Below are 19851 nucleotides of genomic sequence, written 5' to 3'. Positions count from 1 at the left end.
TGACACCCCCACCCCCACCCCGGGGCCTGGGGGCACCCCAGAGGTTCCCACAGCATCAGGACACTTCACTGTCAAAAGCTAAGGTACCGTATTTCCTGCCCTAGGAATTAAGCAACTAGTCAGCGTTCCACCCCACTCTGTTCTGCAGATTCCTCATTAGAAGAAAATGAAAGAACCATCTTACCCATGAGGGATTTTGCTCAGGACATAATATCCAGTATAGGAGTGTTGATATATCTGAAACAGACACACAAAAAAACAAGAAACAAAAAAACAAGCATTGAGATCATGGTTGTGATTATATTTTTCAAATCACTGTGAATCCTAATAAACAAGCCTGGACCAAAAAGCATGTAGTCAGGAGACCAGGCAGCCAAGTCTTTTATTTACTCAGGAAGTAAATTTGCATATCATGTCAGTCTTTACTTCCACCATTTGCATGTGGTTTACTGGGTAGCCAGAGGCTTGGTGTCATTTCCATGACTACCTGGTTTGTGATTAAATCGGGGCAGAGATTTCCAGCTCAACTAATGTTAGCACAGAACTAACGTGGACGGTGCTCACTGGAGGCTTCCTGACAGCCAGCTGGACCAGAGATGGGGAAACCCAGGCCCGGCGGGAGGTCCCTGAAATCTCCGGCAGAGTCCACTCTGTACCCTCGGTGATACCAGAGCCAAGATGGGCTTACCTGGGCAAACTCCTGTCCCCTGGACAATTCGATGTGCGTGTTTTAGTTTCAGAGAGTGGCCAATAAATTAAGAGCTCATTGCAAGGGGAACGTAGCATTTCCAAACTGCTGTAAGCCTCGGGTCTCAGATGTCCCTCTTCAACTCTTGAGCCAGGAGATTACTCCCCAACCAAATGCAGTGACTAGAATGCAAGGGTCACCCCCAAAGAAGGGAGAACGTGGCCTCTGTCCTCTCTAGCTTTCTGGAGAGAGACCCTTTAGGGGTGGTGTGGAATGTGATGTGTTGGTTACCCTGAAAGGATGAAGTGAGAACCGTATTTCACTTTCCTTGCTCTGGAAACTTTTGAGGCACCCACACAGGGTGCCCTGTGTGGGCCAGCGCTTGCTGACTGGCATTTTAAAACCAGCTTTCTAAAGATAACGGGTGAGGGACATGCAGGCCAAGGAAGACAGAGCTACCATAGTGCGTGTGCATATGGACACGCTTGGTGCAATGACGGACGTGAGCCTGCAAAGGAAAATGGGGGGGGGTCTGCTAACACCCCCGACTCCACGCCTGGTCTGGGCCCCCGGATTAACCTCGAGGGGATCACAGCTATTTGGCGAAGAAAGGACCCAGATATAAAAATAAAAAACAGAACTTAATTGCTAAAGAGATTTCGCTTCCAGTGACCCCAGGACTCCTGCACTAGATCCCCGGGCCCTGGGATGGTGTGCTCAAGGGCAGGAGACAGTCATCCAGCTGGGGGTCTAGTTGAAACTCTGGTCCAGGCGTGAAGAAACAGCTTTGGAGGAGCAAAATCGCGACGAAGAACACCATGCGCTCCCGTAGCAATCTGAGCAGGACTCCCCCCACACCCCCACCCCAGGACCGAGCTGCTGTTCTGAAGTGCTGCAGTGCTGCTCCCCCAGGAGAAGAAGGCGGGGCCGGGGTCCCAGCCCCTGTGTCCTGAGCAGACTGATGCTCAGAGAGCCCCTCAGAGGTCCGGGAGCTTTGCCAGAGGGTGCCTCTGGGGATGGAGATGGGAGCGGAAGCTGGGTGGCCCTGTTTCTCTATGGCCCACAGCGTCTGTGCTGGGCTGTTCCATCTCTCCAATGGTGCCCTTTCACGCTACGTGGCTCACCCCATTTTCACGGTGACCCCAGGCGGCACCTCTGTTTGCTGAGATGGGAAAGTGAGGCCCTGCAAGGGGCGTGGAGGATGGAGCAGTGGTGGAGGCACGAGGAGAGGAGGAGGGCTGGGTCCTAACTCAGTGACCCCGATGGGGTCAGAAATGATGGCCCGATGCTTCCGCACAGGCTGTAAACGGTACTGAGGCCTCCCAGCTCCTTCTCGGGGCGTTTGCTCTGCAGAAGGATGGCTGTCAGATTGTGAAGACACTCAAGTGACCGCAAGGGGACGAGCGAAGGTTCTCCCCCATGAGATGACCATGAGCCAGCAAGGCACAGGGAAGCTTGGAAATTGATTCTTCACCCCCTAGTCAGGCCTGCAGATGACACGGCCCTGACGAACAACCTCATAAGAGAATGTGAGCTGGGGCCACTCAGATCTAAGATGGTCCTGAGTTACTGACCCACAGTAACCATGAGACAGGAAGTATTGGTTGTCTTAAGCCACTAAGTTTCGGATAGCTTCTCACACAGCAGTTGGTAAATAATACATCTAGTTTAAATCCAGATGATAAATATTAACTATTAAATCAGAAGTGGACAGACTTTTGAGTTTCTGGATTCCCTCCCTATAACCTTTCAGCAACTTCTAAAACAAGTAGACAAATTACCTATCAAAGAGTCCGTACAGAAGAGCTGAGGGGTGGGGGGCATCATGGACCAAAGCATTTGGAAAAAGCCTTTGAGGTTCCCGTAGAGAATGGTCCAGAGCACAGGGGATGAGGTGGTCGTGACGCTGCTGGGAGAGCGGGGAGCATTTCTGGAGCACGTTCTACGCACTGGCAGTGCACCAGCTCCTCAGCATCCGTGAATGCGCTCAATCTGCACAGGCTGGGTATTATTATCCTATCTTTTGGATAGGAAGACTCAATCAAACCCGTAATACTTGAGATCTGTTTCTCTCTAAGCACATGATGGAAATTGCCTGAACAAAGGGTACAGCTCTTAATTCTCAAGTTACAAGTCCAAGTTGGTTGTTGTCAACTGAAAAATCCAGGATACCAACAGCTGTAATACATATGCAAAGTAAGGACACGTACTTCTTGCTTGGTCGAAGCCCTATTTATTTGGCCCATCTGGAAATAGTGATTTCAGTTCATTCTCTGGTTATGACATTCCCAAACCCCTAGACTTACATCTTCACACCTCTTTAAATATGCCTGCAAATGACCCTGAAATTCAACTCTGTGGATATCTTCTGAGTGCGACCAAAGAGAAAAAGGAAGACAAAACTAAAATAACCTAATAAGGATAATAGAATAAAACGATGAGAGAGCTATCCATTTACAATTCTGCCTCTGTTCTGTCAGGCAGGAAGAAAAAAAACAAGCCTATAGGGATGGGAAATGTAACAGAATATCTGGAAAATGAAACCACTAATTAGAAAGATTCAAACAAGATGAAAGAGAGTCAAGAAGTAGAGACAGATAAAACCTGAAGCTGGAGTACCTATGTGCCAAGTACGTATGTAAAAGAAGCATTCCAGGGTAAACCGTGGATGCAAATGAAGAGCCTTCAGCATGAAACTGCAGTTATGACTCAAGAGCTACTCTTAAAAAACGGGGAAGTAGGAGGAAGATGAAGTGATTTTCTCAACGCTCCAAGATGAAACAATCAAATACCATTCTCCTCTGCAAAATGTTCCCTCAACCTGGAGCCAAAAGAACCACAAAGAAAACTTTGAAAGAGGACAAATTTCAAGTGTTTTCATTTGCACAATGCCTCATCTTGAAAGACATTAAAAAAAAAGTTACATCTCCCTGAAAGAATTTGAGATAAAAGCCTTTTGTGTGTCTGTGTGTGGACTCTCTCTCTCTTGTATTTATTTATGCATCTTTCTTTAAAACAGACTCTAAATACTTCTGATCATGGAAAAAAGTACAAAGAGCTGGAAGTTAGTAAGACTGCATTGTTATTTTTGTGTGAGTGAACTTTTAGAAGTTCATGAATATAAGGTTTCTTCCCACACCATCAAATTTCCCTTGGAAAGTAAACACATGAAAATCTGTTACCCAAAATACCATTCACAAGATGGAAAAGCAATTTCATCATATTGTTTCTTTTTTTTTTAATGTATCATACAATATAGTTGACATCGGCATTCAATGATTTGGAAAAATAACCCAATTTTTTGGGCTAGGTTCATATTTGGCCTGCATCTAATATATCTGAGGGCTTCCCTGATGGCTCAGCTGGTAAAGAATTCACCTACAATGCAGGAGACACAGGTTTGATGCCTGGGTTGGGGAGATCCCCCGGAGAAGGGAACGACGACCCACTCCAGTATTCTGGCCTGGAGAATCCCATGGACTATACAGTCGCAAAGAGCTGGACATGACTGAGCGACTTTCACTTTAATATTTCTGAAGCATCACTCTGGGCGCAGCCTGCTTTCTTATCTTCTCCCACATCACCCTCTGAGAAACACCGACTTTGACTTCCCTCTGGTCTTTCCCACTGCAGCCTCACCAGGTACACTGAGATGGACTCACTTTATGCCCTCCCTCTATGAAATCTCCCACTCTTATAGTCTTAAACCATGGTTACCTGAATATTAATTTCATGGACCTGTTTCCTCAACGGTAGGCCAGTGTATCAGACTCCCCCACTGACTTCTTTCTCCACCTTAGGTTCACAGGCACCCCAGACTCAATATTCTCCGAAAGAAACTCTTCAACAACCCTTAAAACCTAGCTTTCCTTTCGTATTTCCTATCCTGGTTGGTGGTGGCTCCCTCATCCCCTCAGTAAACTGAGCTGAAAACTGAGTTTTTCTTAACTCCATTATTTGCCTCCTTCCTCCTCTGGCTCAATTCCATATATCCCCAAATGGTGCTGAAATAATTTCTCAAGTCCTTCTCAAATCCATCGCCCACCCGTCATCCCTAAGGCAAATGCCCTGCTTCAGACCCCTGTCCATCCTGCCTCTCCTACAAGAGAAGCTACCGTGTTCTTCTCTAAGACTAACTTCTGAGACCTTGACCCCATTCCCTTCTGCTTCCTGTTGAACTTGATTATCAACTCTTCTACCACAAATTACCCCGCCTTATATTTTTCATCAGGCTTCCCAGGTGGCTCTAATGGTAAAGAACCCGCCTGCCAACGCAGGAAATGCAAGAGACACGGGTTCGATCCCTGGGTTGGGAAGATCCCCTGCAGGAGGGTATGGCAACCCACTCCAGTATTCTTGCCTGGAGAATCCCAAGGACAGAGGAGCCTGGCGGGTACAGTCCACAGGGTTGCAGAGAGTTGGTCACAACTGAGTGTGCGTGCACACACACACACACACACAGCACATATTTTTCATCACTCCCTCTCCATGGTTTTGTCTCTCTGATCTGTTGAATTAAAATCTCCCACATGAAAAAAATCCTTGGCCATTTCCCTCCTCCCCCAAATTCCTTCTCTTTAACTAGCATGGTACTTTATAAGGAAAGTCTGCACTGCATCACTTTCCATCGCTTCAAGCCCACTGCATCATCCTCCCGACGTTCTCATAGTGCCACCTCTGCGTGTCTGTCCCACTGCCGTGCACGACAGCGTCTTATTTTCCAGCCCTCTGGCTCACTCTGCAGTGCGTGACAAAGGCCACAGGAATCCTTCTCCCCTCTTCGTTCCCAGGCAGGTCACTGGCCTCGGTCTCCTCCCTGCCTGTCCTTTCTGCTCTGCAGACCCCTTGAACGGATGCAGGCACCAACCTGCCACCCACGCAAGTTCCCCTCGTTGGTCTGCACTCTTGGTCTGGAAGGACATTGCTTCCTTATGTGACGTCGTCCTGAGTTCATATTTTCATGCTTGATCTACTTGACTTCTAAGCTCATATTTTGGCTTATGTTGGGCCTTTCAGCATGTTTTTGCTCCAAATTGTCATAGCACATTCAATATTTTGAAAACCAAATAAATTCTTCTCCTAAAAATTCTCTCTTTTTTTCCTTTGGCTGCACTGTGCAGCACGTGGATCTTAGTTCCCCCTCCAGGGATCGAACCTGCGCCTCCTGCACTGGAAGTGTGGAGTCTTAGCCACTGGACTGCCAGGGAAGTCCCCTAGAGGATTCCCTTTTATGTTCTTGCATGTATCTGGTCTCTCGGTAGAAGCATCTTGGAATCAGCTCCAACCACTCCTATTCCTTCCTCCTTTCCTACTGTCCAGGTACAACTGGTTTCCAAATTTCACTGGACTGTGACTTTGGAATGAACCTTAAATTCACAGCACAATTTCCACCCTCAGTAACAATGCCCTAGTTTGATGCCTGAGTTATCACAATGACCTTCCAGGTGACCTTCCAGCCTCTGGCCAGAACTCCCCTCCTCCCCAAGGCCTGGAGAAGTCCTTTATCACAAGGGTCGGGAGCTGTGGGTGGCTGTGCTAGTTTGGAATAGTTTGGGAGTAGGATGCAGGCACTCCTGTGTATCCACTATAACTACAACTCAGTTTTATACTAAGACATATGTATTTAGTTTTATACTAAGACATATGTTCAATTCCCAGCCTGCGCATCATTTGATGGGTGAACTCAGACAAATTACTTAACCTGTGAGCCTGAGAAGTAAGAGCTGTGAGTATTTGCTGAGGAAATGTAAGCCATGAGAAAGGAATCAAGAATGCTCATGTTTAAATTTTAAGAACTATATAGTCTAGCTACTAGCACTGTACCGAATCCACAAAATTCTTTGTTTTGTCCACACTTTTGGGCTGTAAAAAAACCAGGAATTCCACAGAGAATGGCAAGGTTGGAGCTGACCTCTTCCAAGGGTGGGAGAAGACAGGAAAACAACTGAGATTGTTGCCCTCTGGACTGGCTGCGGCCAGCACCACCTCTGGAGAAGGGGATGACAGAGGATGAAATGGCTGGATGGCATCACGGACTCAGTGGACATGAATTTGAGCAAACTCCGGGTGACATGAAGGACAGGGAAGCCTGGTGTGCTGCAGTCCATGGGGTCACAAAGAGTCGGATATGACTTAGTGACTGAATAACAAGTGTTTCAATAATGAGGTGGATGGTCCCCTGCAGGGGTGAGCTCCCCAGCACTGACGGGATTCAGGCAGAGGCTGGAGAGCTGCTGTGAGGGACGCCCTGGAATGGGTGTGTGCATTCTTAGGCAGATGGCTCCAGCAGACATGATTCCCCTTTCTTGTCTGATCCTACATTCTATTTATTTATGGGCTTCGCTACTAGCTCAGCTGGTAAAGAATCTGCCTGCAATGCAGGAGACTCAGGTTAGATCCCTGGGTTGAGAAGATCCCCTGGAGGAGGAAATGGCAACTCACTCCAGTATTCCTGCCTGGAGAATCCCACAGACAGAGGAGCCTGGTGAGCTACAGTCCACTGGGTCAAAAAGAGTCGGACACAACGGAGGGACGAATATTTTCACTTTTTCTTCTATTTATCGAGGAAATTAAACATATCAGAGGGTACAGATGAGCTCGGAGTAAGCTTCTCCCAAGCTAGAACCAAGGACACCACGGATGGAATGATACACGGCTGAAGACATAAGATACAGGACCGTGAGGTGAACAGATGCCAAAGGCGCTAGGGAAGATTAACACGGGAAAGTCAGACTGGGCGGGGAAGAACGTGAGGTGTGGAAACCAGGTGGTAAACAGAGAAGGGAAACTATCCGTGCAAGATGCACGCTGATGAGTGAAAACAATAGAAATCTGAAGGGAGAAAATAAAAACTCTAAAAAAAGTAGCTGGAAAAGGTAAGATGTCTTGGTTTTAAAATTGGAGAAAATAAGCATTTACCCAGAGGGTCTATCTCCTCACAGTTTTGAAGGTTCTGTTACCAAAAGAGAAGGAATTTCATTGGCTTCCAGCCGGCAATACCAGTTCCCCTAAGAATTAACACACAGCCAGCCCCAGGAGAAAGCAAGCAACCTGCCTCCCAAACCCAAGCCAACGTTCCCTGGACCATGACGGATTCTCGCGCACTGCTCATGATCCTTCTGTGACATTCTGTAGATGTTCCCTCAAAACCTTTTTGAGAGCAGCTTTATGGAGGAGTAATTGACACATCAAATACTGCATGTAGGTGACTTCCCTGGTCGTTCAGTGGTTAAGAATCCACCTTGGAGTGCAGGGGACCGGGGTTTGATCCCTGGTCGGGGAACTAAGATCACACACACCTTCCAGCAACTAAGCCCAAGCACCACAACTACTGAGCCCAAGCACCACAAACTACTGAGCGCAAGCACCACAACTACTGAGCGCAAGCACCACAACTACTGAGGCCAAGCACCACAACTACTGAGCCCATGCCACGACTAGAGAGTCTGTGTCCTGCAATGAAAAGATCCCACACGATGCTGCTGAGACCTGATGAAGCCACATGAAGTAATTAATTTTGAAAGTTACAAAAAAGGCACTGCACGTATGTGATTTGTTCGAGTTGATGAGTCTAGACACTTGTGACAGTCAGGACCAAGGCACCAGACACACCCAGCACCTTCCACGGCTGCCTTGTGTCCCTGACAACCTTTCAGGAAAGCAGCAAAGACCAGATAATTAAGCCTGAAGCCCTGGTGCCCCCTCGGTCAGTGGGGAGAAGTGAGGCGAGGAAACCTACTCTGTTTTTTCAAAACCATGTCACGAGTCTCCACACTCACGTGGTGTGTTCCTAAGACTCGGTCCTCACATGTTCTGCTGAACAACCTGCCCTCCTGGTTGTGGATGCCCTCCATCCACACGGTTAGACCAGGGCCAGGGTCAACCCTCACAGAGCAGCTGCCGTTCCTCCAAGAAGCCCTCAACACCCGCTCTGAGGACGGCTCTTGACCCAGAGGGGGCTTCAGGGTCTGCCAAAGGCTCCCCGAATAGTCCATCCAGATCCTTCTCTGAGTAATGAAAACAAGCGAGCGCATCTCTAATATCTGATGAGATAAGAGCTAACCAGTTCGTAGGGTCTTACTGGGAAGAAATGATGAATATCCTGCCCGGAAACCCTTTCACTTAGTGGAGAAACGGGCCCAGCTGAGGGTTCTCGGTCTTTTGAGGAGTGAGACCCATGGGCCGAAATGCTCTAGAGAAGATGCCCAGGTCAGCGGGAGTCTGGACAGAAAGCCGGGTGAGGGACACCCAGGGCAGGTGGTCTGCGCAGAAGAGAGAAGCCCGAGGGCAGCCGGAGGGCTGATTCTCGGTTTCAAACAGCCCCGGGAGTAAGTGCCAACAGGCCTGTTCTCATTTCCTCCACGCTGGAGGACAGCATTGACAAGTTCACGTGACAAGGAACTCATCTCAGCCCAATGATGCTGACTGCTGGTGACGAAAGCTAGACTGGCAAGGCGTCCAGGCCCCTGGAAGTGTGGACGCAGAGTTTGCAGGGGCGTGCAGGAGAACGCCATGGTGACACTGAGCCCGGGGACTCTACATCCCCCCCTGTTCATAGAGCCCCTCGGGTCCCAGGGGGGCCTGCACCCCTGCCCTCCCTACCTCTGTCCTGTCTCGTGCCTATGTTTAACCGTGCAGGCACTGAAGCCTGGATCTGGGTGCTCAAGCCTCAGGGTGTCATGTCTGACAAGCTGCTGACGGTGACACAGTTGGTGATGTCCCCCTGCACGCAGAGTCCACACTGCTTCCTCTCCTAGATTCTGGAGAAATCCCATCTTGTGACAGAGTTGGTCTCTGCTAGACTCTTAATCTCCTGTTTCATTCCTGTCTTTTATTGGGCTCTACCCCCAATGACTTGGCATCATGCCAGAACATCTGGCCTGGTCTCTGTGAATCTCAAGTCCTGATGTAGAGGTTGATGATGACGGAAAGGTTCCTGAAGAGCCCAGTCCTCCCAGAGAAGCTGCTCCTTCCGCCAAGCACAAGGTCATGGTCACCTCTGGGGTCTAGTGACTGCACTTGGTATACATCTCCTCATACTCGGCTGACTTATTTGATATTGTCTCCTGAAGAATTTGGCAACCCATTCCAGTACTCTTGCCTGGAAAATCCCATGGACGGAGGAGCCTGGTAGGCTGCAGTCTATGGGATAGCGAAGAGTCGGACATGACTGAGAGACTTCACTTTCACTTTTCACTTTCATGCATTGGAGAAGGCAATGGCAACCCACTCCAGTGTTCTTGCCTGGAGAATCCCAGAGACGGGGGAGCCTGGTGGGCTGCTGTCTATGGGGTTGCACGGAGTCAGACACGACGGAAGCAACTTAGCAGCAGCAGCAGCAGCATGAAGAATTGATGCTTTTGAACTGTGGTGTCAGAGAAGACTCTTGAGAGTCCTTTGGACTGCAAGGAGATCCAACCAGTCCATCCTAAAGGGAGATCAGTCCTGAGTGTTCATTGGAAGGACTTATGCTGAAGCTGAAACTCCAATATTTTGGCCACTTGATGTGAAGAGCTGACTCACTGGAAAAGACCCTGATGCTGGGAAAGATTGAAGGCGGGAGGAGAAGGGGACGACAGAGGATGAGATGGTTTGATGGCATCACTGACTCAATGGACGTGAGTTTGGGTAAAGTCTGGGAGGTGGTGATGGACAGGGAGGCCTGGCATCTTCGGTCCATGGGGTCGAAAAGAGTCGGACACAACTGAACATCTGAACTGATCCACTGACTGATCATGAAGTCAAACTTCATGCTATATTGATTTAAAAGGAAACATTTTCTAGAGGGCCCCCACTAACTAGAAATAGATTGAAATATTTAGTAAAAGAAAGAAAAAGATGCTTCGGTGCTCTGATGTAAGATAAATGTTAGGAAATGACTCTGCATAAACAAAATGTCCCTTGTCCTCCGGGTTGCGTATGCTGTTTCCGTGTAACCATCGGCAAAAGTAACACAGAGCAGACAGCTGCGACCACAAAAGCAAAGAAAAGACCTCAGTATTCAATACTTGTATCTCAACTCCTTTCCTCCAGGAATCACTGTTTTTCCACCAGACTTTCTAAATTTCAGAGAGTATGCTCAGTCATGCAGGCATGTCCAACCCTTTTGCAACCCTATGGACTGTAGCCTACCATATTCCTCTGTCCGTTGGATTCTGGAGGCAAGAATACTGGAGTGGATTGTCATTTCCTTCTCCAGGGAATGTTTCCCACCCAGGGATCGAACTTGGGTCTCCTGCATTGCAGGCCCATTCTTTACCTCTGAACCATCAGCGAAGTCCATAAAATTTAAGAGAGTAGATTTCCCCTCGAACCTGTAGTCTCTCCAAACATCTAGTTCTGCTCTTGGTGTTACATCCAGCCCCAAGAACCTCTAATGCATTGTTTTTTGACCAACCCCATTCATCAAACTTCTTAATAGAGAATGTCTCATCCTCTGGGTCCTTCACCCACAAAGCTCTCCAGAGATCAGTGACTCTGAGAACATCTGAGCCTGAAAACAACAGGATTAAAGCTGAGGATGCCTCTAAATAAAGCTCTTAAGTTTCCGAGATGAACAGCACAACTTTCAGCTGTGATTCGGGTCACGTTCCCAAATACCCAAAGCAGGAACACCTCTGACATCCAGGAATAGCTGAGTAATTTTCTTTTAGTCATTTCCTGTGTCTCCACTCAGACACTGCAATTCAAGGAGCGTGTCCATGTGTCTTAGGGTCATCTTCTGGAGACAAATGATATCAGTCATAGGGTGCAGGGAAGACATTCAAAGGAAGCGGTTCAGGAGGCTTTCCCTCCTTCCTAACTGATCTTCAAGGACACATGCCCACGTGCCCTGACCTCTCCCCGGCTCCATCACTGCCTGTCCTCAGTGTGGCGGCCACTAAGAGATGACACCCTACGTCCCCGCTCTTCCAGGCTGCCGACTTCTCCTCCGCCCTCTCTGTGCTGCCGACTGTTTCCTGACCTCACTTGAGGACACGGCGTTTTCTTTTCCCTTGTCCGCCTTTGTGTCTCTTCTCGCCTGCATACACTGCCTGTAGGATCAGCCTCGTGGAGATGCAAGGCAAAAATAAATAAAACCTCCTGACATCATGGATGTCTTCAGAATTTGTAAACCATTTGCTATATCCTTTAACGTGACCCTCACAACACCTGCTCCCATGACTGGGCTAAGTTTCTCTTTGATTCTTCTTTTAAATAAAGAGACAGAGGCTCAGAGACACAAACTGGTCGGTCCAAGGTCACATAATGTCAAAGAAACAGACGTGGGAAGTCAGGGTCTTTCTTCCCACATGGCTTCACATTGTTGCCACTGTAACATGCTGGTCAGAAAGCTTCTCCCACCCTAAGCCGCCTCTTCTTTAGCAGCCAGAAAAGATACCGATAGATCCACACTCAAGAGAGCAATATTAAGAAGAAAAGAACTAAGAAGGTCTATGCCAGAGCCACAACTAGCTCCCACCCTGCACAAGACCGGCTGTCAGCCAATGCCATCAAGGTTTCGGGGAACCGCACAGAACCCCAGTGGTCCTGGGGACACAGCAGGACGTGGAGAGGAAGGAGGTCACCGAGGGGGTCACCAGGGGGAAGGTCGCTCACTTTCAGCTACACAGGCTGAGCTTCTTCCGCACCACTTCCTTGTATGCAGCTCACCAGCTTCTCTGCCACCTCTCTGAATGTATCTCAGGACCCTGAGCCCTGGTTCCTCGTGGCAACGAACAGTGAGTGCACGGGACTCACTTCAAGGACAGGGCAGGGAGATGGAGCGTAAATGTCTGGTTCTCTCCTCTGGGGAAGGGCGCTGACGGATGGAGGGCTCACTTGGAGCTTTATCAGCACAACGTAAGGACCAGCAGCGGCCTGTCCCGGCTTTATGAGAGGCTGCACCCGCGGCCCGGCTGTGTCCGCCCCCCCAGGCCTCTGCCCAAGGGCAGGGCTGAGAAGTCCAGGCGGTCCCTCCTCTCCCTTCGCGGCTTTACTCGTTAAGTCGCTATAGCGTGTGTCACGTGATGCTAAATGGATGACTGATTTTCGGCAGGTCCGTCTCCCCCGACCCACGCTCATGTGACGTTTCCAGTCCTCCGTTTCCCGTCTCCTGCTCACCATCACCCCATGGCTACTCTGCCCCGCTGATCCGAGTCTAAGGCGACCACTCATCACCTGTCGTCCCAGTGCCTCCTGACTCGCTACCCTGCAGCAGGAACCCTCCGTGCTCACACGCGGGAGGGAGGTCTGGACCCGGGGCCGTTTCTCTCACTCCCTTCCTCCTAGTCCCTCTGAACCTGATCCAGGCCCCCCGCCCCCCAACTCCATCAGGAACTGTTTAACACATTGCCGTCTGCCCAGCGCATCCTGACGCAGCCCTTCCCTCACCTCCACTTGCACTTCAGCCGTTCCCCTCGCCTCTCGAGTCCGCCTGCTCAGACTCTCTGACGAGGCGTCAAAACCGCCCCTCCCCACGCTCGGAAGTCGGCCTCAGTCGGCTGCGGCCGGATGAGAAGTGGGGGCTGTGGCTTCCCTGGAGGTGGGCACAGAGCCGCAGCTCCGTGAAGACAGGACCAGGGCGCAGCGGTCCACGGGGAGGCTTAGCGCCGCCGGAACTGAGCGCCGGAGGACGAATCGCCGGGTCCCGGGGGTGCTCCTCCCAGTCACATGCGATCGAGGCTTCTCTACGCCTGACAGCCGTGCTCCCACCTCCGAAACCCAGCATGCTGCATCCAAGGCGGACTCAGCTTCACGCCGACAGCTCTGAACCCACAGGGTCCCTTGAAACAAAGCCTTTGTGGGTAAGACAGTCGGTAAACCAGGCCGCTGGTGACCAGAGGAGATTCTGGAATCCAGTGGGTAGAAATGGGCTGAGCGCCCTCTTGCCCGGTGGCCCCAGCCGACGTGCCATCTGCACTGGCATGCTTCCTGCGGTACTTCCTACCCCCCGAAGCTTGGCTCCAGTGCGGTCTGCTCTCTCGTTTTCAGGACCATCTTTGAAGGTTTCATTCTCACTCACATTACTGTTTCCCCTGCAGGTCTTACCAGGCTCTGTGGGAGGTTGCCTCTGTGCCTCCCCGCTGACCCTCCCACTCCACTTCTGAGATGGCTGGTATTTCTGTTTCTTGAGACCCTCCCCTCAGCCATTCTCAGCCTCTCCCTTGCTTATTCTCAGAGGCCTTTGCTTTCATTTTTCAGTTGCAAAGGAGACGGTCAATGCCTCAGACACACAGGCAGTCCCTGGCCACGTGGACACTGAGGATAGGAAGAGGGGGGATTCTGGCAGAGGCCGCGTATCCTGCTCTCACTCCAGCTTGTTTTCCATCCCCTTGGCTGCCTCTTTCTGGAAGATTCATCCTGGGTGAGCGACAGGCTGGGGCTTGCATCACAGCCCTGGGAGTGCCTCCAGAGAACCCAGTGGGTTGTGTTCAGCTGGACACCACACACACACACACACACACACGCACACACACGCCAGGGGTACTCGGGCACCACCATGGCCCGCCCCACACTTCCAGATAACAAGGTCTGGAAGATCATCCTCCTCACCAGCCTCTCTGATGTCTTCTCAATCTGGAATTACCAAACATCATGCCACTGTGACCATATAATTTGCCACCCAAATGGGCACAGAGAAAGGGGAGTGATGGGTAATCACGTTGGAGAGAGAGGCACAGACTGCTTGTCTGGAGCCGTCCGTTCAAGACAAACCAGATACATGGTTTCCCTCGTTACTGTTGCCTCGTGAGCGAGCCTACTGACGGGAGAATGAGCAATTACATCCTCAGTTTAACCAGGGGAAGGCGCGAGAAATCCAATGAGGACCCGGGGAGGAGTCTGAAAACAGACAGAGGAGGGGGGAGGGGGACTGTGTTGAGCACGTCTCCAAGAAGGACTCACGAAGCAACCAGGCTGCTGAGGCACCATCTGTGCACCTCAGCTCCTACAGCACACGGCGCCTGCCTCTTCCCCAGCCTCGGGGTGACATCACACGCCACAGTCAGACGGTGCTATTTGTTGGCAGGTGCTGCGTGTCCAGCTTAAGGGCAGTGGAGAGGGTGCTGGGGCTGAGCAGGGCCATGACTCGTAGGTTCAGTGAACACAGGGCAGGAGGAGAAAACTGGAGGCCAAGAGGCTGGAAAGACCGTTTTCCACAAGTCAGGAGAGGTAGAATAAAGGCTTACAAAGCGCATACTGAAACAAATGTTGAACAAGCCCTGTAATCATTGGTTTTATATATGTGCGGCTACATGAACTTTAATGACCTAGGAATGTCTCAATAATCCCACGAACATATCAGGGACCCATTCTCAGTCTCCCAAATCCAGCCATAGTTACTAGGGTATAGCTTCCCAGATTAGGGGGTAAAGTAGATGCAAACAACAAAAAATTCAGTATCCTGAATTCAAATGTACACAAATTTGTATCCTTGAGACAAAAAGAACTCTTGAAAATGATGGGGTGGCGCTTCAATTTTCAGATCAAAGAACAGATTTTATTATCATCTATGAATGTCACGAGAATTCTCAGTTTTAAAAGATTTCAAAACGTAGGGCATCCTTAAAGAAAAATACAGGTGATCCTAAAACGACATTTATTTGATTTAATGTGAGTTTATTTGTCACGGTGGATGGGAGGAATCCACTGGAATGAGACGGGAACGTATTGTCTGCAGGCAAGGACAAAACCGTGTCCATGAAGGCAGGGACCTCGGTGCACGGGGATGGAGGAGGGTGTTCTCTCTGGCTGCCGACGGGCCAAGGGTAATAGGTTGCCGAAGATTCTGTGGGCAGTGTCGAAAGGAGAAAAACTCCTTGAGGACAAAGGCAGCCTTGAGGCTGTCCTGGTAATTCAGAGGGAAAAGCTGCTGGCTGCATGCGTCATCGTGACAGTTCCTGCCTGCTTGGCAGTTCTGCGTCTACTGAAATTCTGTGCTCTTTGCAAGACGGCTCTAAATATATCTCCTGGTTTGACAATCCTGAAGACACACGAGGAATCCCAGGATGCTGTGCCTTCGATACAAGTCTTAAAGCGGGGCTAGAAGCGAAGGCGGAGGCATGTTAATGCACGGCACTCAGATGCCACATGGAGTCGATGGGGCTGATGTCGAAAACTCCTCAGTCGACACTGACTGTGCATTTGCCATATGTTCAGGGTCCTCTAATGAGCAGTTATGGAAGAATCATTCCTTGTTTGGACTGGGCTGCTGAGTTCTGCAGAGCTGTTCCCTGAGCTAAAAATACTGGAGCTAATTAGCTTCCTCCGCTCCTCGGGACTCACCAGATGGCAACTCGAGGCTGCTCTCAGAGCTTGCTGCCGTGGCAGAGCGTCTCACAGTGTGGTCCATGGACCACATACGTGCATCGGAATCATCCAGCGTGTCTGCTAAAAATGCAGATTCCTGGGTCTGGGTCCACCCGGCAGCATGATCAAGTGTGTGGGGCTTCGCATCTGCCTCTTGACAAAACCACCTGGACACGTTAACAAGCGTTCCCTAGGCGAGCATGCTGACATTTGAAAACCTCTGTTCCAAGGTGCCTGGTTTGCAAACCTGGCTCCACTCAGAGTTACCAGGGACCTTTTAAAGCTCAAGTCCCACCACCAGAGAGCCCGATTTGCTACATGGCTGTCTGGTGATTGTAACGTAGGAGCAGGCACACACGACTAGGACCTCTAAGCACACCTCTGGGTGTCACCGAACCCCCACACATCTACAAACAAACACACCAAGAGAGGACTGAGCCCTGGAGCACGTGGGCTCCCTGCTGTCAACTTCATCGCTGAAGGTTCTCAGAGCTCGTTCATGAGTCTCCACCACAGCGCTGCAAACTGATCACTTCCTCGTCGACCAAAAATCCAGACATTCCCTCCAGCCAGTGCAGCCAGTTTCTGTGGGCGTGTTCACATACCCCTGGTGGCAGGTGAGCTATGGAGCAAACATCCTTTCCCTGACCCCAGCTCTCAGTGTCATACATACTCAGAGGGTAGAAGCAGCACCTCTAACTTGGATTTCATTGAAGTTACTGCACAGGACAAAGTGGCGATAGGTGCTGGTGTTAGGCTGAGGCGGTGGGTGACGTGTTTGGACCATGAACATGAACTCAAATGCCTCGGGGCTGAGAAAGACTGGGGACAATCCAGGGACAGCCTCTCAGCTGTCACTCATGCCTGTACAAACACACATGCTCCAGCCTGGGTCTCTTCCTCTATGAAGCGGAGATGACATCAGTACTCACATGATTGAAGTTGAAGTCAGAGAGCATATCTGAGGCATTTTTAGGGACGGGGCCATGCTGGCTTCTCAGGACATGGTCACCATGGAGACCACCCCCAGTGGGATGTCTGGAGGCGGGGCTGCAGCCTTGCCTTTCAGGGATGGCGTGGCTCTGAGCGCATCATAAACTCTGGGTTTTGGTTTTCATGTCGGCAAAATACAGTGCTTCTGAGAGCCAAGCTAGTTTGACAGCAAGAGCTCCCTCTGTACCGTGATTTTGAAATTCTAAAGGAATCAGTGGTGTCATAGCATAAAGGGGAGAAGGGTGCATGAGAAAGGAACATCAGGAATTGACAGGAAGGATGCAGGACTCAGGTCCCTGCAAGGAGGCCGGTCTCCCTGGGATCTCGGTCCGAATATCTGCCTTCAGCCCCATAATGAAGTCCTTCCTCATTCCTTAGAATCTCTGCTGAGCGCCCTCAGGGATGGGAAAGGGCACCCGGCCCTGGGAAAGCCCATTGGGTTTGTTTTCTGTTCCAAACACAAAACAAAGTGTTGGGTCCTCGGCACAAGTCCCCAGGCTGGGTCAGAGGGCACTTCATATCGTGGGATAAGTCAGTGAGTCTTCCTCCAAACCAGGCCAAACACGTTTCATCGGCAACACATAACACACATGCGGTGTTGGGCATGGTGGTGTGACGGTGGCGGGCACTTAACACACATGCAGTGCTGCACATGGTGGTGTGACGGCAGTGGGCACTTTACACACATGCGGTGCTGCACATGGTGGTGTGACAGCGGTGGGCACTTGGAGATGCTTCTGAGGACCATTCCACAACCTCCAACTTGGAGTTGGTTTTTTCTTGGATAAAAGGTATAGACTTTGAACTCGATGAAATAATATTCTTTGGAAGGTAAAATTTGGGAATCTATGTGTTTGCTTCCTTCTAAAGAAATGCAATCTTTAATTGTGTCTGTTCCAGAGTGTTCTCTGTTGCCATGGTTACCACAAGGTGGCCGATTACTACTGCTCAGGTTGGTGGAGTCGGACTTTTCTCTGAACTCATTTTCTCCTCCTGCTTGTATTTACTCTGTTTACTTAACAGAACCCAGTTCTGGATTAAAGAACCGTCTTACATTTGGAGGGAGTGGCTCTCTGGTGCCCACGGTAAGGGTCACTCACGCCCAAGGTCACAAACCAGATTTTGTCCACCCCCATCATGCTGTCTCCTCCCTTCCAAACCCTAAACTCTGCATGTTAGCCTTTTCAGAGTCCATGTAAGGACACTGGACCCCATCCTTCAGTTCAAAAATAAAGGGAGACTTTGGGACTGTCCTAAACTCAGTTTGAGACAGTCGGGAGCTGTTTACACCAGGCGGTATTCACTTTCATAAAGATACTCAGAGTGTAAGTCAGTTGTTTGGAAGGCAGACCTCCCGGTCTCACGCCGGACCTGCCCACTCAGAGTGTCTCTGGGCGGAGCCGAGGATCAACTTCTCCATTGGCCATCTGAGACATTTTTGATTCTACTAAACATTTACAGCCACAGGCTGCTGGGAGGCCAAGTCCAGCGGACTACCCAGAGGGTTTGTTCAGAGACGCTTGGTAGAAACTCAAGGCCTTCAAACAGAGCTACTCCTGCAATGGGTCAGCTGGTTGACCTGGTATATGGGCAAGACTCCCCAGAGCTCAGGGTCAGCTGGTCGACCCAGTACATGGGCAAGGCTCCCCACAGCTCAGGGTCAGCTGGTCGACCCAGTACATGGGCAAGGCTCCCCAGAGCTCAGGGTCAGCTGGTCGACCCAGTACATGGGCTAGGCTCCCCAGAGCTCAGGGTCAGCTTGGCTTGTTGACCCAGGACACAGGCTAGGCTCCCCAGAGCTCAGGGTCAGCTTGTCAACCCGGTACGTGGGCAAGACTCCCCAGAGCTCAGGGTCAGCTTGGCTTGTTGACCCAGGACACAGGCTAGGCTCCCCAGAGCTCAGGGTCAGCTGGTCAACCCGGTACATGGGCAAGGCTCCCCAGAGCTCAGGGTCAGCTGGTTGACCCAGTACATGGGCTAGGCTCCCCAGAGCTCAGGGTCAGCTTGGCTTGTTGACCCAGGACACAGGCTAGGCTCCCCAGAGCTCAGGGTCAGCTGGTCGACCCGGTACATGGGCAAGACTCCCCAGAGCTCAGGGTCAGCTTGGCTTGTTGACCCAGGACACAGGCTAGGCTCCCCAGAGCTCAGGGTCAGCTGGTCAACCCAGTACGTGGGCAAGACTCCCCAGAGCTCAGGGTCAGCTTGGCTTGTTGACCCAGGACACAGGCTAGGCTCCCCAGAGCTCAGGGTCAGCTGGTCAACCCAGTACATGGGCAAGGCTCCCCAGAGCTCAGGGTCAGCTGGTCGACCCAGTACATGGGCAAGACTCCCCAGAGCTCAGGGTCAGCTTGTGGTGTGACTGGCCCTGAGAGAGCCACACCCAGGGTCTCTGGGTGGGGCCGTCCCTAAAGCAACCCCGGGGGCTGGCAGCCTACTCCTCTCCTTATGAATCTCCTTGGGGAGAAGGTTCTCTTAGAACTGGGGGGGATACACTATGCTTAGGTGAATTAAGCCAGACACGGGAGGATGGGCAGTGAGTGACTCTTTTATACGAAGTACTTACAACAGGCAGATTCCTGGAGACTGAGAGCAGGACAGACGCTACCAGGTCCTGGAGAAGGGGACGGAGGGGTTGCTGTTCAGTGGGAAAGGCAGGGGTGGTGGGGACGCAACACTGTCGGTGTGCTTAATGTCACTGAGTGGTTTACTTATGGACGGTTAAAATGATATCTATTCACCACAATCACAAGAACCTGGAGAGAGAAAATGGATATTAAGATATCTGAAAAATCATTGTGTAATCAACAATAGTCACTGACAAAGAAACACATTTCTTCAATCAATCAACTATTATTGATTACACAATGCAATCCTTAATGAAT

At 50.5% G+C, this 19851-nt stretch overlaps 1 protein-coding gene across 4 annotated transcripts in view; it reads right to left on the bottom strand.

Moving 5' to 3' along the window:
* DPP6 (dipeptidyl peptidase like 6) overlaps window positions 1–19851 on the bottom strand; it is a 960318-nt gene that overhangs the window by 200528 nt on the left and 739939 nt on the right. For all 4 annotated transcript variants that reach the window (XR_011566384.1, XM_070788461.1, XM_070788459.1 and 1 more), the window contains exon 6: window positions 185–237. Coding sequence is in view for 3 of the 4 variants with exons in the window: in XM_070788461.1 (XP_070644562.1) it covers window positions 185–237 (53 nt within the window). In the remaining variant the exon portion in view is untranslated. The remainder of the gene's footprint in view (window positions 1–184; window positions 238–19851) is intronic.

The sequence above is a fragment of the Bos indicus genome, chromosome 4 (assembly GCF_029378745.1).
Source record: "Bos indicus isolate NIAB-ARS_2022 breed Sahiwal x Tharparkar chromosome 4, NIAB-ARS_B.indTharparkar_mat_pri_1.0, whole genome shotgun sequence".
Taxonomy (NCBI): Eukaryota; Metazoa; Chordata; class Mammalia; order Artiodactyla; family Bovidae; genus Bos; species Bos indicus.
Note: the sequence above shows the minus strand (reverse complement) of the source record. Positions and strands in the feature narration are given on the sequence as shown.